Raw genomic sequence first — 17,352 nt, 5'->3', positions numbered from 1 at the left:
AATAAAATATAAGTGTGTTATGTGAACAAGTGCTGATACTATGCAATAACAGGTTGTGTGGTAAATTGCATTGTTGGTACAGTTCAAACTTATCTCATGAACGCCCATGATCTCATGATGTGCATCTCTCACCTTTATGAGTGAATATGAATGTGTGATTTTGTGGTAGCGTACAGTGTTCCTGTCCATGTGCAAAAGCAGAACAATGCTCTAACACCTTCTCGAAACAGACAAGACGAGCCGAAACAGTAAGTAAATCATTTTTTTTAAAGCCATAGAGTAATCATTCACAGTGCAGTCTGAAAAATGCAGAAATAGGCCTATACAAACATTTTCTTGCAAATTTAGGTCAGAGAAAAGTTAATTTCTTTATTAAAGAAACTATTTTGTAAAGGTTTTTAAAACATCATTTTAAGTGCAAACTGGTCATTTCTGAAATTGAAATTTATACATCACCTGAAAGCCGATTAAATAAGCTTTCATTGATGTATGGTGCGTTATCCATTTATGTTTGCGATTTTGCTGCATCCATTCACTTTTTTTTAATATATATATTTACGGTAGGAAATTTACTGAATATCTTCATGGAACATGATCTTTACTTAATATCCTAATGATTTTTTTTTTTTTTTTGCATAAAAGAAAATTTGATAATTTTGACCCATCTTATGTATTTTTGGCTATTGCCACAAATATACCTGTGCGACATGTGACTGGTTTTGAGTTCCAGGGTCACATATTTGTACCCAGAACTATATGTTACCTGTCATGTAGGGATTGGAATCTCGTCCGAGAGCCCTAATCACCTTCAAGTGTAAACTAAACGAGCCATGAATGGACATTGTGCGAGATTTGCATTCCTTTAAGTGAACAGTATTAGTGGACAAATGTAGGGAATAGTGTGTAACGACTGAGACCAAATCAGACACAATTATTTGGTACATGTACCATAAAAAGCTTCAAACGTCACTCTGGGACCTGTGGTCCCAGCCCCCAAACAGGGCAAGGTCTTCTCGTTACCATGGCCACGATCAGATAAGGAGTTTTATGACTTAGCAATGTGGACAGAGCCTCTGCTGCAATACTAGAACAGACTCTCCTGCATTAATTTATTGAGGAACTGACTAACATGAAATTAACATGCATTCCAGAACATTTTGTGAATGATTAACTGCCGTGTGTTGTGTCTTTTAATACTATTATCTGTTGATACTATTATCTCTTTGATACTATGTATTTTATTACAGGACCAACGGTCAGTGTAACCCCACTTATATCATGTTTGGTCTCTATAAATTGGTAATTTGAAGATCGAAATGATTGTGTACATGATCTGCCGATTGCTGTGCAACATATTAGTGTTACAAGAATCTTCCTTAGTGTCATCATCAAACACCAATTCAGCATGCCAGTTCGAGTGAGCACGCTTAAGACAAAGACTCATAAATCTTCATCACAGAGAAAACTCCCGCCAGAAAGTCCACCCTTCTCATTGGTCCAACAAACCCAGAGAGGTGGAGCCATTCTCAGGCTTTATTAGAGACAGACCACAGTGACCGCCCACTCTCTTCTTAGCTAGTCTCATCCGGCTACAACACTGCTTCTGCTGATACTGGGGGGGAATCCATAACACTCACCACTTTATCTATGCATGTATGTATGGATGAATGTATGTTTGTTTGGTTGTTTAGTTTAGTTATGTTTGTGATTTAGTTAATAAAACTTGTGCACAATTATGCATTTGGTTTCTGATTCTCTGGTTGCATACAAAGTCCATTTTACGATCTTGATCTTGATACATGCTCTAAGTGCTATATATCCTAAGGAATAATTATTTTTCAGTGACCATGAAAGATGCACTTTTCTTATTAATTGATTGTAATATTAATTTGGCTTACCTCAAAGTTAATATAATTAACTGACCCAAATATTAATAATTAATCATAATTGGTAATTATGGATTATTATTAATATTTCCCATTTGAGCTAATATTGTTACAAGTGATTGATGATTTGCAGGGTGTGCAGAGGTATGAAACCACATATGTTGACAAGCAGGTAGGACATTATATTATCGGTCCTGAACTATATGTAATTTTTATATTTACCACTTCTTTTATTGACAGGTATCAGGATGTGATACCCTAAGCATGGGGTCCTCCTTCATTTGTAACTGCTGCTCAAATGGTATCTTGGTAAATTTGTTGTCGATTAAATATTTAATAACTCTACTTTTCATAATTCAGGGGTTATTTAATTTTACTCAACACCGTTTTCAACTAAAAACATACAACTTTTCATGCCTTTTGGGTGCCTGAAAACGCAAAGTGCAGGTTTTTGAATGCGGTCTCCATGTAAACAACATAAACGCGAATCTCGGGAGACAATGAGGTCATGCACATGCGTATTACGTGTCTATAGTATTTCATCGCCATCTAATGGCCTGGCAGCAGAATACAGCGTTTTTAGTTGTTTTCGCGGATCCGTGTGAATGGGGATTATTTTGACAATGTTATTTTGACAATTATTTTGTCTGTACTCTGATCTCAAAGGAAAAACTTCTCCGTTTTGGTTGTTGTGTAAACGTACTCTAAGGCAGTTGCTAGATTATTAGCAGGAGCAGTTCAGACTAATATCACATCATTTACGTATCTGCAATGACTGGTTGATATACCAAGGAAAGCTAGGCGAAAGTACTCGATGGTGATTGGCAATTTTTTTATTATTAATGGAGGCAAGTCTTCAGCTATAGATTTGCCCCCTCCCCTTCTCTATTCCCTCACTCACCTTAGCACAGTTTTCCCTATGGCAGATTTGGCATGTTCAGGGTAGAGCAGCGGTGGTTTAGATTCAGTAGTATTTTATGGTGTTAAATTCTGAGGCATGAAATGAAACAATAACTGGGAATTGTATTAACATTAACATCGTCCTTCTCCAATTTTCCACCTAAAAATTGTGTATGTAGGCTGTGCCTTCCTTGCCTCCACTCATGAGCTGACGTTTAGTGACTTGAGACTTGACTTATGACAAAATGTTCAACACTTGACTCGTACTCCAGTATCACAAACTTCAGACTTAATTTGGACACCAGCTTAGGACTCAGACTTGAACTGAACTCATCCCCTCTCAAGTTTTCTGATATTTGAAGATTCATTACACTGATCTGACCAATAATTTATTAACTCTTTCTCTTTTTTGTGAATCTTGTTGACCAGACCAAAGACATTCCAAACCGGAGAAACCAAAAAGGTCATCAGTTTAACTTCCTGTGCTGCCTACAGACCTCAGAAGATGCCTTCTTTCCAGTTTTTAAGATCGTTTGTGACCCCGCTGTCCACATTGAGTATTGTGACCTCAGTTCCAATGATCTTTTTGTTAGTGGGTTTGCAGGCAATTATGGATGTCAAATTTTCATGCCCCTGCAGAGTTGAGAGGAACCATTTCATAACAAGTTGCATCTTTTTTGCTCCCGCTATCTTTGCTTTGGTAATAATGCTCCTATTGTTGAGACCTTGTAAATATGAACATAAACGTAGCTGTTGTTCTTCTCAAGAACGAAACAACAGTGGAACATCTCAAGGAAAAGACAGCAGAGGAACATCTCAAGGAAAAGACAACAGTGGATCATCTCAAGGAAAAGACAGCAGAGGAACATCTCAAGGAAAAGACAGCAGTGGAACATCTCAAGGAAAAGACAACAGTGGAACATCTCAAGGAAAAGATAACAGTGGAACATCTCAAGGAAAAGACAGCAGTGGAACATCTCAAGGAAAAGACAGCAGTGGAACATCTCAAGGAAAAGACAGCTGTGGAACATCTCAGGCTGAAAAAAATGAGCTTGTGGAAAAATTTAGTTGTTGTAAAGTTTTTGTAGTTTGTTGTATTCCATGCCTTTTGTGGATCTGTTTATTTTTCATTGATGGTGATTATCTTGCATGTGGATTCACAGACTGGAATGGACACTATGCCTGTGATAAAGAACTGCATCCAAGATGTGTGAATTGGTGCAAACCCACCAAATTAAGCCCCCCCAAAAATGAGACTGAATGTTACGAAAGAACACTGACGTTGATTTGGATATCAAAGGTAAGCGTCATAGGATTTTGGCCCAATTTTCCCTTATACTGTATGTGACAGGTTAAGACTGCATTATCCTGTTTCACAACTATAAGTGTTCTACATATTTTTTCTATATTTCTTTTTAAAAAAAAGCTACAAACAAATGAAGTATGCTGAATATTTAAAATGTTTTTATTGCATTTCAGTTAAGATAATCATCCGCATTTCTAGACAATCTGTAAAAAAAAAATCTGTTACATTTATGGTAAAATACCGGCAGCTGGTTGCCAGAAATGTACTGTAAAAAATACAGTAGCAACATTTTAGATTTTACAGACTTTACTTAAATTAACATTAATAAACCGTATTTAATTATCTGATATAATCTGATATATAAAAAAAATCATACTTTATGATGTTAGTTTTAATAAAAATAAAAAAAGATTAAAAAAAAATTAAATCAAGGAAATTTCTCTGGCATTTCTTTCTTTTTGCTGTATCCCAAACGTACCGAACCGTACCGAACTGTGAATTTTGTGAACCGTTACACCCCTAAATAAATAAATTATATATATATATATATATATATATATATATATATATATATATATATATATAATTTATTTATTTATTTTTATCAAGATTACAGGTTATGCTCTGGCTATTATCTTCTGCATCCCAGCAATTATTTTTGTGAGTCTTGACTACTGCAAAAGTCAAACATCAGCGGGCCGCACAGATCAAGAGATTCAAGGACATCAAGATCCAGGTAATGAGGAACAGTCTGTGCAATGCACTGACAAACTTCCGATGAACAAACCTGAAAATGCAACTGAGGATGTAAGTCTCTTAAACGCACCGGCTACAACACCGCCTTGATGTTAATGACATCAAATGCCATCAGCTTTTGTGTGTCTTGTGACCTTACTAAGTATAATCTGAGAATCTTATTAACCCTATTGGATTTAATGGAATTTGATTTAACTCATGATTGCTCAAAACAGTCCACATTTATGAAATCTACATATTTATTTTTAACAAAACAACATAAACAAAATCAAACAAAATAAACTTGCAAACATGCGCAATCTTTCACTTCAGATGAAAAAAGTGGTAAATGTTTCATGCTGCAATGGTTCGTCAGTTTTTTTACACTAATATAACTTTATGATTAAACAAAACCATGTAACTTTTTTTAATGATTATATCTTAATAAATTACCTTAAAAAATGCATTTCTTTTTAGAAAAGTTATACTGTATGTCTTCCGAGGCAAAAAGGACCCAAATGTGTTATGAGGGTTAAACATAAATTTTAAAACTTAAATGCAATTAACTGGAAATGGCTGCAAATGATCATGCTTTATTTAATGCAATTTTAATATTTATGATTTTCCTGTGCATGTCTAATAGGTACAACTGGACAACAAGGGTCGGGGGGTTCTGCTACAACGGGACAGCATGAATCAGGGAGTTCTCAGGCGGGTGAGGGACGGGAAGATTTAGGGGGTTCTGCTACAGCCGTACAGGGAGAGCAAGGGTCAGAGAGTTCTGATATGGAAATGGAAAAGCTACTGTCACACCACCAACACAAAGACAGCTGTCAAACAAGCTTATAAAAACCCAACAGTGACCAGCAGCTTCGACAAAGACCAGCTATTTACAGATTACATATTTACTCTCTTCCTCAACCAAAGCTATGCCATCAGGTTACTCTCAAACTTTATAAAACTCTATAAAAGAATTAATTTCTTTCATATTTCAGTTGGTTGCTTCCTTTACCTGTGCTTAATGCCTATTTGAATCTTAACTGAATGTTTAAATGGATAGTTCAGACATTCTGTCATCATTTATTCACCATCATGTCATTATAAACCTGTGTGACTTTCTTTTTCACTATGAATAAACCCATGCATTTTTCTAGTTTTGGATTAACTATCCCTTTAAGAATCATATGTGAAGAAAGCCATAGTTCTCATTTTGTCTTTTCTTTAATATATATATATATATATATATATATATATATATATGTGTGTGTGTGTGTGTGTTTTTGCTGTAACTTCCTAAAGACTGAATGATATTGTACCCTTTAAAACATTAATTTTACATCTAACCCTATTTCAACTACATCCAGTTCATTCTCTTTTTCTCACTTTCTCACGACAAGAGCCGACAGATATTGTTTTGGTGTTTAGATATTGTTTGAATCATAACTTTTTGTTTTAACAGAGCTAAGACATTGTGTGGGAAAAATTGTAAACATTTATAAAAGTAAAAGGCCATTAACACAACACCATTTTCAACTAAAAACTGAAAACTTTTTATTAGTTTCTCATTCCCAAGGCATCAAAAACTGAAGCATGGTCAAGTGCCCTGGCCCTTTGTGTCACTCTGTGACGAATTAGGAACTCTGTTGCTTTCAATGGGAAACCTTCGGTGTCAACAACAGATGTGAGTTGTTTGTTAGTTTTACTGTGATGGGTGTAGTATGGACAGTAATCACAAAACTTTCCATGCTTTTACCTCATTATTGGTAGTTTTAATGTGATATTTGTTGTAAACGCACAGAAACCACAACACTTACCATGATTTTACCACAGTAACCTTAGTTGTACTGTGATAGGTGTAGTAAAAGTATAGTAACCACAAAACTTAACATGCTTTTACCTCAGTGTTTAATGTAACTAACTAAAACTAAACTGAAATTTAAAGCAAAATTGAAGATGATATTAAAATAAAAACTCATTTAAAAATGCAAAACTATAATAACCATATTGCTTAATACATCTGAGAAATGTTTTTTCTTGATAAGACACATCCTTTCCTGTTGAGACATTCAGCATCAACACATCACAACAGAGCCAAGTCTAAAACATACTGTATATTAACTTTAAAATAAAGAAATACATTCACTGAAATGTGTAATGATCTCCAGTAATAATAATAATTGTGTTTGTATTTGTCATTTTCTGTCATTTTGTTCATTGCAGCAGCATCCATCGGGATCTTTTGTGGGGATCTTCACCGAGCTGCAAATATTTCCATAAAGCATAAAGAGACCAAAACACCATCAATAGTCACAAAAGCTGTTTTGTGTTGTTGGAGTTTTAGAGGATGTCAAATGTTCAAATACATAATTTAACTCACAGACTTAAACTTAATAGTATAAACCTATATCTCAGGGCTGTTTCCTGTGACAAAGCATTAAGCACAGTATATCATGAAATTATTTAATTTTGTATTGTCAACACAGTCTCACTCCCTACTCGTCAAATGTCTGACGCATGGTCAAGGACCCCTGGTGTCAAGTTTCAACGAAAGAGGTGTACCCTTGACGTCGTTTTTCCACGCGGGGGTCAGTGGCGGAGCCAGGATTTTTTCATAGGGGTGGCCAGGCAAGGGCCAGCAACCAGTCTGGGGTGGCACAGAAATCTTAATTATTTTATCATAAAAATAATTTGACTAATGTATTGGACTGTTTTAGTGCCTACACAACTGAATAAAGTTCATTTGTACTTAATTGTAATTGAGATAGTAGTGAATTAGGAATCATGGAATACTGAGTGAACTTTATATTTTTTTATTATTACCCACCACCTCATATTAAAATGAATTAAATAGTAATAAAAGGGCACACACTATAGCTAAAGTTCAACTTGCTCTGTTAGCTTGGTTCTGGTTCTCAAAATCTCCAATAGCTTGTTCTACATTGTTGCATCTTCATGATGAGATAACATGCAGATAATACTGTAGTCCAAAGATTATTCAACCTTCAATGCGTTTTATATAATTAGTGAACTCTTCAACCAATTCTGAGTTTGTCAAAAAAAGTTTAACTTTCTAGTTGTCAAAATAAATAATTGCAACAGTTGTTCTATCATACCTAAATTAAAAAGGAAAACAAAAGTTCTCTTTTGAATCCCCATGTGCAAGAATGTGAACAAGGCGGAAGTCAACAGCACATAATGTAAAATGTTATGTTTTTCATAATGTAATGTTGCCAGAATGTAAAATTAGTTATTTTATGGATTTAAAAATTATCCATTTTTGTTTGTCCTTTACAAATTAACGCAAAATGAATGCCTATCGTCTAGTACAAATGCACAGTGCTCACATTTATTTGAACATTAACATTTTGTGCCTTATATTGTGATCTCACATAGCAGAATATTTTAATCCAGACACATGTGACGCATATAGGCTATAACAAATACATGCATGCAGTTTTGACAGCTTTAATCGTCTTTTTGATTCTTACACGAGTTAATTGACGACAGAACTACGGCTACAGCACGCCGCGTTTGCACGTGATGTGTGTACCGCAAGCACAGTACAACGGCTGTCAGCCGTATGACAGGAAAGTTAGTTAGTTTTACTGACATTTGGCCTGACAACATCTCATCTTACCGAAGATAGCCAACTGAATAAGGACAACGCCCTTTTCTCAGCATCTGACAGAAGTGTCACAAGCTTTCACACACGTCTTCTAAAATAAAAGTAGCATCAGAAAAAAAAGAGAACTACGTTTGTTGTTGACTGCACTCTATTCGACTTACTCAAAACGGTCTTACAAACCACCAGTTGAGAAAAATTGACTCTATATCTACTATGTGCATATCACTGTCTGATGTTCTGCTGAAGCTCATTCGGCACTTGCACATTTCCGCACTCAGCCTGATCTCATGAAAATGCGTCTCTATTGCACGCATTGGGTCTCATTCATGAAACATTCGTAAATATACGAGTGAATATGCGAGTGATTTGCGCGTAAAGAGACATTCCCGAAAATTCTTCTCCTGATTCACAAATACTTCGTAAACGTCAGATTTGATAGTGAAATGTGTGTGTGTGTGTGTGTGTGTTAATGAATTCCAATCAGCCGTAAATGGGACGCGCGTGCACGCTCATTCTCTCAATTACCATAAATCCCGCCCATTAAATCTGACTGACAACAATATAGCCTATGGGCATCATATTATGACACCAAACGAAGGATTTCAACATGTCTTCTCAAAAGCGAGTGAAGAAGAGAAATTTCTCAGATGCAGAAATTGAAGTTTTATTATCAGAAGTTCATTCAAAACGCCACATTTTATTTTCAAGCGTACATAGTGGCATATCAGGTCCTAAAAAAAAATATTTTTTTAGGTAATAATGCTTTTACCTAAATTGCTTTAGGTAAAAATGCTTGGCAGCATATTATAGATGCAGTTAATGGAGTTTCATCTGTTAATCGAACAGTCCCAGAAGTGAAAAGAAAATGGTTCGACATGAAGCTTGACTGCAACACCTGTGACTTGCGGACTTAAAAAAAAATAAAAAAATAAACAGCTTTAATATAAAATAAATAAAAAATAAAAAAAAGACTTGCGGACTTGTGTTCCGTTTGCAGATGCTATTACTGGCTCTCGTAATAAAAGTAAAAAGAAAAACCGTATGTAATTACTACATATAATATTTTTTCCAAATGCTGTGTAAATATGTACCCGATTAAGGTGAATTAAAATACAGCCTTATTAATGAGCAAAACGTTCGGATGTTAAACGCACTATTTACGCGTGGCTGGGAGCAGGTGTAGATTTCTTTCGTACCAACTAACATTTGGAAAATACGAACATTTTAATGAATCCGAAAATTTACGCCAGAACCACTTTACACACGATTTACACAAAAATTCGTTCTGCTCGTGTTTCATGAATGAGACCCATTGGGTCTCATTCATGAAACATTCGTAAATATACGTGTAAATATGTGAGTGATTTGCGCGTAAAGAGACATTCCCGAAAATTCTTCTCCTGATTCACAAATACTTCGTAAACGTCAGATTTGATAGTGAAATGTGTGTGTGGGTTAATGAATTCCAATCAGTCGTAAATGGGACGCGCGTGCACGCTCATTCTCAATTACCATAAATCCCGCCCATTAAAACCGACTTACAACTACATATGGGCATCATATTATGACACGAAACGAAGGATTTCAACATGTCTTCTCAAAAGCGAATGAAGAAGAGAAATTTCTCAGATGCAGAAATTGAAGTTTTATTATCAGAAGTTCATTCAAAACGGAACATTTTATTTTCAAGCATAGCCTACATAGTGGCGTAATATCAGGTCCTAAAAAAGGGATTTTTTAGGTAATAATGCTTTTACCTAAATGCTTTAGGTAAAAATGCTTAGCAGCATATTACAGATGCAGTTAATGGAGTTTCATCCGTTAATCGAACAGTCCCAGAAGTGAAAAGAAAATGGTTCGACATGAAGCTTGACTGTCTGCAACACTTGTGACTTGCGGACTTGTAAAAAAATAAATAAATAAACAGCTTGAATATAAAAAAAAATTAAATTTTAAAATTTTAAAAAAGACTTGCGGACTTGTGTTCCATTTGCGGATGCTATTACTGGCTCTCGTAATAAAAGTAAAAAGAAAAACCGTATGTAATTACTATATATAATATTTTTTCAAAATGCTGTGTAAATATGTACCCGATTAAGGTGAATTAAAATACAGCCTTATTAATGAGCAAAACGTTCGGAGAGACGTAAAAGAGACAGAAAGAGCATTTGTGAGAGGGGTGACCAAAGGGGTGGCCAAGCTTAGACCAAGGGTGGCCGCGGCCACCCCTGGCCACCCCCTAGCTCCGCCAGTGGTCTCAAGTCAAGTCCAAGTCTTAACATTGCAAGTCAAAGTCAAGTCAAGTCATTCTGTTGTAAGGGTCAAGTCAAGTCAAGTCAAGTCAAGTCGCAACTTAGTCATCAAGTCATACCAAGTCACACACATGCTCGTTTTACACATTTTTTAACTCTGGGACTTTTATTACTTATTTAGACACAGAGGGCTGATGGGTTACAAAAATAAATAAATTAACTTGTGTGTAATAAATAAAATATCATTAAGAAGCACTTTAAATGCTCTAAAATAAAAAAAAAATTAAATGAACACAAGTAAGCAAGAATTAATAAAACTTTTCCCATCTTGTGCTAGCCCTACATATAGTTATTTTGCTGTGATGTCCCCTATGAAAGTGTAAACTAAACAAAAACATTCAAAATTTCAATTTAATCCAATTAGTCCAACGTGAACACTTAAAAAGAACTAAGAACATATATCTTGGAATTTCATATTATTGTACGTTTTTCAGACAGTAGAATGTGCTGATGTTCCCTTCTCAGGAAGAGTCAGAACTACAGCTGTTAAACTGGATCATTTCTATCTATGAATACCCTGATGTATCTGTGTAAACATGGAGTGAACATTGTCACATGCCCCCATCTCAACATATAGTAATAATACCTATAAGTGTCCAGGGATGCAAACACATGTATGGTCAAACAAGAGAGAGGTTATCGAAGCCCTCGCCCCGCGGCAAATTTCCAGATACTTACATAATTGTGATGAATTTAATCCTTTTTAAGTTATTATTTTGCAGTGTAAGATTACAGTTAACACCTTTAAATATTACATAAATGTATTATGTATTTTTATTAAACTTAATGAGTGTATAAATCAGCAGCAAAAAGTAATTCTTGAAAAAATCTGCACAGTAATTTTATAAAAACTAAACATGTTAATAAAAACAAATTACTATTAGTACTCTTATAAAATTCAATCAGGCAATCATACATTTCACAATTTTATATTTATATATTAATGTCAAGAATTCAGAAGTGTATATATTTGTATAGCCTACACTACACAGAAATAATATACAATTAAATTATGCTTATTTTAAATGTATTGAGCAGACTAGGTATAAAAAAAAATATAGGCTTTTAATAATCTTTCAGTGCGCAAAACCAATATGTAACGCTTCAAAACAGAGCGCACAAAGCGCGTATGCGCATCGCGGGTGCAGAATGATGTGCTCAAAGCAACATGGAGTCACAGTGTTCTGCGCTGCGCTGCACAAGTGCGCATTTAAAAGTTCACGGCACAAAGCGAAGAAATGTCGAGCGCACAAATCCTAGTGTATATCTGTCCAACAGTTTATTGATCATTTGTTTCACAGTTTTAAATTCCAGTTATTGTGCGTTTGATGCCAATTCATAGTCCTCGTGATGTGTGTGATCTAACAAGCACACGGTAGTGAGTCGTTTAAAAACAGCAACAAACTCCAACAAAATAAAGTCATTTTATGCAAATCCACAGCCTTTTATCTACAGATCATGCATTATAATGTGAATATATCATATTGGAGAGAGTTTATTGGAGAGAGTTTTACCGTGCATCCAGCCGGAAGAGGAGCGCGCGTTGTTTGAATACTGAATGGAGAATGATTGACAGCCGCAGAGGAGGGAAAAAATAAATAAAATAAAAAAATCACAATAATTGAAAAAATATTTTCCACAAGTCATTTCAAGTAAATAGGCACAAGTCCGAGTCAAGTCTAAAGTCACAAGGAGCCAGTCTTAAGTCAAGTCGAGTCTTTTCAGAGATCTAGTCAAGTAAGTCTCAAGTCCAGAAAATTGCGACTCGAGTCTGACTCGAGTCAAGTCATATGACTCGAGTCTCCCACCTCTGCCAATTGCGGCAATGCATCACATATGCTTAAACAATATTTACAACAATAATTTCAGCATGCATTCACTGTAGGCTATACACCGGGACGTGATGGAGGAACAAATATTGTATTGCAGTCTTTGCGAGACCTTGTTTGTAGGCTATGTCACGTCTGCCAAATAGTTACAGACAACAACAAAAAATGAAACTCCCCAGCCTGCTTCTCCAAATCCACTCGTACTTTTGGGGAAGACATAATCGACTACCAAAGTAATTGAGCATAGAACATTTTCAATTAACAATAAAATATAACACTACAAAACGTGCTAATATACTTAAACTAGCCCAAGTGAAAAACAAAAAGCTGTTTTTTTCTATTTAACAAAATGCATATTTGCAATAATACATTCCCCTTTTCAAAGCTACACTTATTTTTTTTATAAATTGTATACATTGTGTACCTGTTTGGCTTGATATTTTATATTCATTTCATTTATTTTTGCTCTCCGGTGGGTAAATTGCAAAAGGTGCAATCCTTTTTTTGTAATGTTGTATTAAGAAGACAAAAAACTAAGGCCAAATGGCCTTTACTATTTAATTTTGTATTCATAGTTTTACATGTTATACATGTTTTACAGTAAGTTGACTTAACTGTATTTTTATATAATTGTTGGCACTGGCACTTATAAACACTAAATGGGTAAAGATTGCAATAAATAGGCTTAGTTTTGGAGCCAAATGTTGGAGTTGGAATAAATACCTCATTTTCGTTATGCATTATTTGTTTTGGTTGTTTATAAACACACACAAAAAATGTATCCGATTACTCGATTAATCGATCGATTAAGTGCTAGATTAATCGATTACAAAAAGAATCGATAGCTGCAGCCCTAATTATACTTTTAACAGTATTCATTGTCTCAGCATAGCATGAACTCATCCTTATCGTGACAATTACACAATAACCATTACAGCAAAACATGTGGACATAGCAGCAGTAGCTAGCTGAAACACCAACGACAAAGTTAACACTTGTATGGCGGGACTCGGACACGACGAAGCCATGAGGTCTCCGGCTGCTAGCATAATGCTACACATCTCAGTTAGCACGAAACTCTATAAACAATATACACATGCAAAAACGTCTCTTTTACTCATATAAAACTACAGAACCATAACGCAATGAATGTACAATCAACATGTGTTAAAAACTGCATTGCTTTGTGAATGGTAATTACCTTAAAAGAAAGGGAAAAGTAACAGGAGAAGGCTTCACTCATCTGTATTGAATGTGGAAGAGAAGCCCCAGCGTGATCCCCCTACTGAAACCCCGAGGCATTACCAACACATTGACGAATAATCAACCCATACAGACAAGAATCAGCATTATCTGCATTCCACGTCTTAATATTACTCGTTGCCTAATTTTAACACAGTGACAAAACTTAATATGCATTCTGATATGAACATTAATATAACTATTGTAAATGAAATAATGAATTAGGAACTACTCATACCACTTGTCACACAATCACATGTCTGATAGTGCAAATGTCTAAGCAGGCATCACTGTTTTAATTGTTTTTCATTTTCTATGAAATATGCTAATGAACTGACTATCATGAACTAGATTTCAACCGATCACCAGTTACTGTGTTCTCATAATAAGCTCACAAAATGATTAACAAAAGCATTTTACCACTGAATCTGACTGGAGTTCTTATTAACAGTACATGCTGAATGCGCTTTTACATGTAATGGCTGACAAAGTGATGCTAAATGAGGTTAACATGTCAATGTGTAAACTAATCACAGACAAGTGTGCCTTCTTAACTCAGACTGCCCAGACTCGTCACTACACACGACTTCGTACACATCTATTTGGTTAATTATCCCTCGTCTCGCACTCACATCTCGAGTATATATCTTTTTAGGCCTTTATTCCTCCTTTTTGCTCACGTTAAAAGTTACTAGTTTTTCTCGAGTTATAACACTCACATCCGCCATTATACGTACGACACTCTTAATCACAGTCAAATTAATCTTTTATTAACGTCTCAGGCACGAACTATAGCTCTATAAAAATAAGGATGGCTGACGCGAAACAGTCGTTCCGAAGCTTTGCGAGATTCCGAAGCGCAGATGTTTCGAAACACTGATCCGAAGCGTGATTCAAAACACCCATGTCATGTGACTATGGCCAAACGAAGCCTCGAAGTGTTTCACTAAGAGTTTCATCAGGTGTGGTCCGCCGAATCAGAATCGCACATAGTCCAGGCAAAATAGCGTTTTACGACAGACTAATTGTAAAAGAATTTTTTTCAGCATAGATCTTTTCTATGAGATGTCCAGAACAACATACTAAAAGTCCTAAGAAATCCTAGTTGAGGAAATATGTTAAATTCTCATCAATCCGAGATGTGTGCCAATAAGGCCAGGCAACAATACACCCCCAATGGGGCTATTTTTTTCCTGTACTCCTAACAAAATGAAACTTTACACAATGAAAGTACCCATGAAAAGTAACATTTTTTGTATTACAAGTTTCTTTGAAAATGAATTTTATTATGCAAATGAGCTATAGACTAATCGAATATGCCCAAAATACACCCAAATAGGCTTAATTTTTTTCTTTACTCCTAACACAATAAAACTTTACACAATGAAAGTACCCATGAAAAGTAAATATTTTTGTATTACAAGTTTCTTTGAAAATGAATTTTATTATGCAAATGAGCTATAGACTAATCGAATATGCCCAAAATACACCCAAATAGGCTTAATTTTTTTCTTTACTCCTAACACAATAAAACTTTACATTGTAAAAGTATACATGAAAAGTAACTTTTTTTGTATTAAAAGTTTCTTTTGAAATGAATTAGAATATGCACATGAGGGCCACACCTATTGAATATGTCCTAATTTGCATAGGCAGAAACACCATTATGACAAATACATCGGCCCAATATTCATCCAATCATCCTACTGCCAATGGGTGATGGCAATGCTGCTTATAGACTGGCCTCTAACCTGAAAACTGCCTGGCTTGGTAGTACCTGCCAGGGGTATAACCCCCGCCGGTATAGTCTTCTGGGTCACGGAGGCACACAAGCCTCCCCACCACGACAAGCTAGCAACAACAGGGGAGGTTTCTTTCTGGTGTTTTTTATTTCATTTTAGATTTTTTTAGTTTTTCTTTAACTAAGTAGATATTGCTGTTGCTAGCTTCTCATAACACTGCAAAGCTACTTTACAAATGGTGGAAGTCTGATGTGTGGCCTGCCTGGTCTGAAATATTTGCTAACTACAAAAAGAGAAGCAGTTTTGGTGTCTGGCAAAATTATTGTAAAGCGCTGGAATGTCTGGAAAGTGTGTCTATCAGTCTTCTGTGTGAAAGTGAATCGTTTAGTTGGTAAGAATGACTTCTGCCTGTAATCTTACCAACAATACCAATCATTTGTAAATCTACCAGCCCAAAATTTAATCTCACCATGTTACTAATGACTAAAATGGCTATTCTAACTTTCTTCTTATGTTATCTGTGTGGGAATGTCATTAGGTAAGGCTTGTTCGCCAAAAGAAAAAAAAGAATTTAGAAAGCAACTGGAGGCAAGATTGTGCAATTAATTCTTAAAGGTAGGGTAGGTAGGATTTTCTAAAAAACTTTTTTTCAAATTTGTTTAAACTGTCTTTATATACCAATACATAATTAAAATGTAAGTGCTCTGAAAAAGAGAGTATAAAAATCGAGTGACTGTAGACCTTTTAATCTGCAATAAACACAGCTCATTATTTCCATCCGGGACGAAACAATTGATTGGTTTGGGCGACTGTCACTCTCTCGCAACCATAGCAAACACCCCTGTTACAAGATCTGCCCATATGCGTGCACCCGACACCGTTTGATTTGAGGAGTGAAGATACACATTAAATGGCTTTCCTGAGGTAAATGTAACGTTATGTGACATAATTGTTCTCCTGCTGTTATACTGACCTCTTTCCGTGGTTGAAAAACACTAACTGGTCGATATTATGTATACTTTCGGTAAGTTATACTGCATCTTTAAATAAAAAAGTAACAGATGATCGGTTCACGTGCACTTGAACTGAGGCGCTCAGCGATCTGTCACGTCACATTTACAAGCGCCAAACGTATTTTTGTCTGAATTTCAAATAAAATTGACAGAATCTAAGAGCTGAGAATTAGTTTAATATTAAAAGTACCTCTTTGCTCCGCAATTTTTCTGTGCGTGAGAAAATGGATGTGTGGCGTGAGAGCGTGTGAAAATTGTCAATTGCGTGAGTCTCATGCTCAATGCGTTGGCAGCCCTGCTCCTACGTACGGTCGCATTGTAAACAGTGGGGCGGTACTTCTGCCGGTGCCGGCTTGACCTTTCAACGTGATAACGTAGTTCCCTGTCCGTTTGTTGATCAGCTCAATCCGAACTATTGAAGTTAAAAAGTCTACAAATTATAAAAAAAATTTTTTTAAATGACCTATCGTTTTCATTTTGGGGTGAACTAATCCTTTAAATTTATCGTGTATATGCATAGGTTAATTTACTGCATGGACATGAATGTGTTAGTTATTTGGCCCCTGTTTTTTCTACTTGTGACTTTATGGTATCTTGGCCATACAGTAAGTCAATTAGGCCTAGTGTTGAGCTCATTTGCATATTTAAAATAGATTTTTCAAAGAAACTTGTAAAACAAAAATGTTACTTTTCATATATACTTTCACTGTGTGAGGTTTGATTGTGATAGGAGTAAAGGAAAAAATAAGTCCATTAGGGTGT

The 17,352-nt window shown here is 35.5% G+C and overlaps 1 protein-coding gene across 1 annotated transcript; it reads left to right on the top strand.

Annotated features, from left to right (window-relative positions):
• The first annotated feature begins 1,578 nt into the window (after window positions 1-1,578).
• On the top strand, window positions 1,579-6,024 carry LOC311089032 (uncharacterized protein). Its single transcript, XM_084123466.1, has 4 exons — window positions 1,579-1,653; window positions 3,216-4,086; window positions 4,702-4,828; window positions 5,471-6,024. The coding sequence occupies exons 2-4, from the start codon at window positions 3,292-3,294 to the stop codon at window positions 5,674-5,676; spliced, it is 1,128 nt and encodes a 375-aa protein (XP_083979592.1). The 5' UTR covers window positions 1,579-1,653; window positions 3,216-3,291; the 3' UTR covers window positions 5,677-6,024.
• The last annotated feature ends 11,328 nt before the right edge of the window (window positions 6,025-17,352 follow it).

Source organism: Abramis brama, assembly GCF_963993115.1.
Source record: "Abramis brama genome assembly, chromosome: 8".
Classification (NCBI taxonomy): domain Eukaryota; kingdom Metazoa; phylum Chordata; class Actinopteri; order Cypriniformes; family Leuciscidae; genus Abramis; species Abramis brama.
Note: the sequence above shows the minus strand (reverse complement) of the source record. Positions and strands in the feature narration are given on the sequence as shown.

Bases quoted from the DNA above. Each gene is read 5' to 3' on its own strand.
- LOC311089032 (XM_084123466.1), top strand. From the start codon at position 3,292: ATGCCTTCTTTCCAGTTTTTAAGATCGTTTGTGACCCCGCTGTCCACA. The intron at 4,087-4,701 runs GTAAGCGTCATA...ATTTTTATCAAG, and splicing joins CGTTGATTTGGATATCAAAG to ATTACAGGTTATGCTCTGGC. The intron at 4,829-5,470 runs GTAATGAGGAAC...CATGTCTAATAG, and splicing joins TCAAGGACATCAAGATCCAG to GTACAACTGGACAACAAGGG.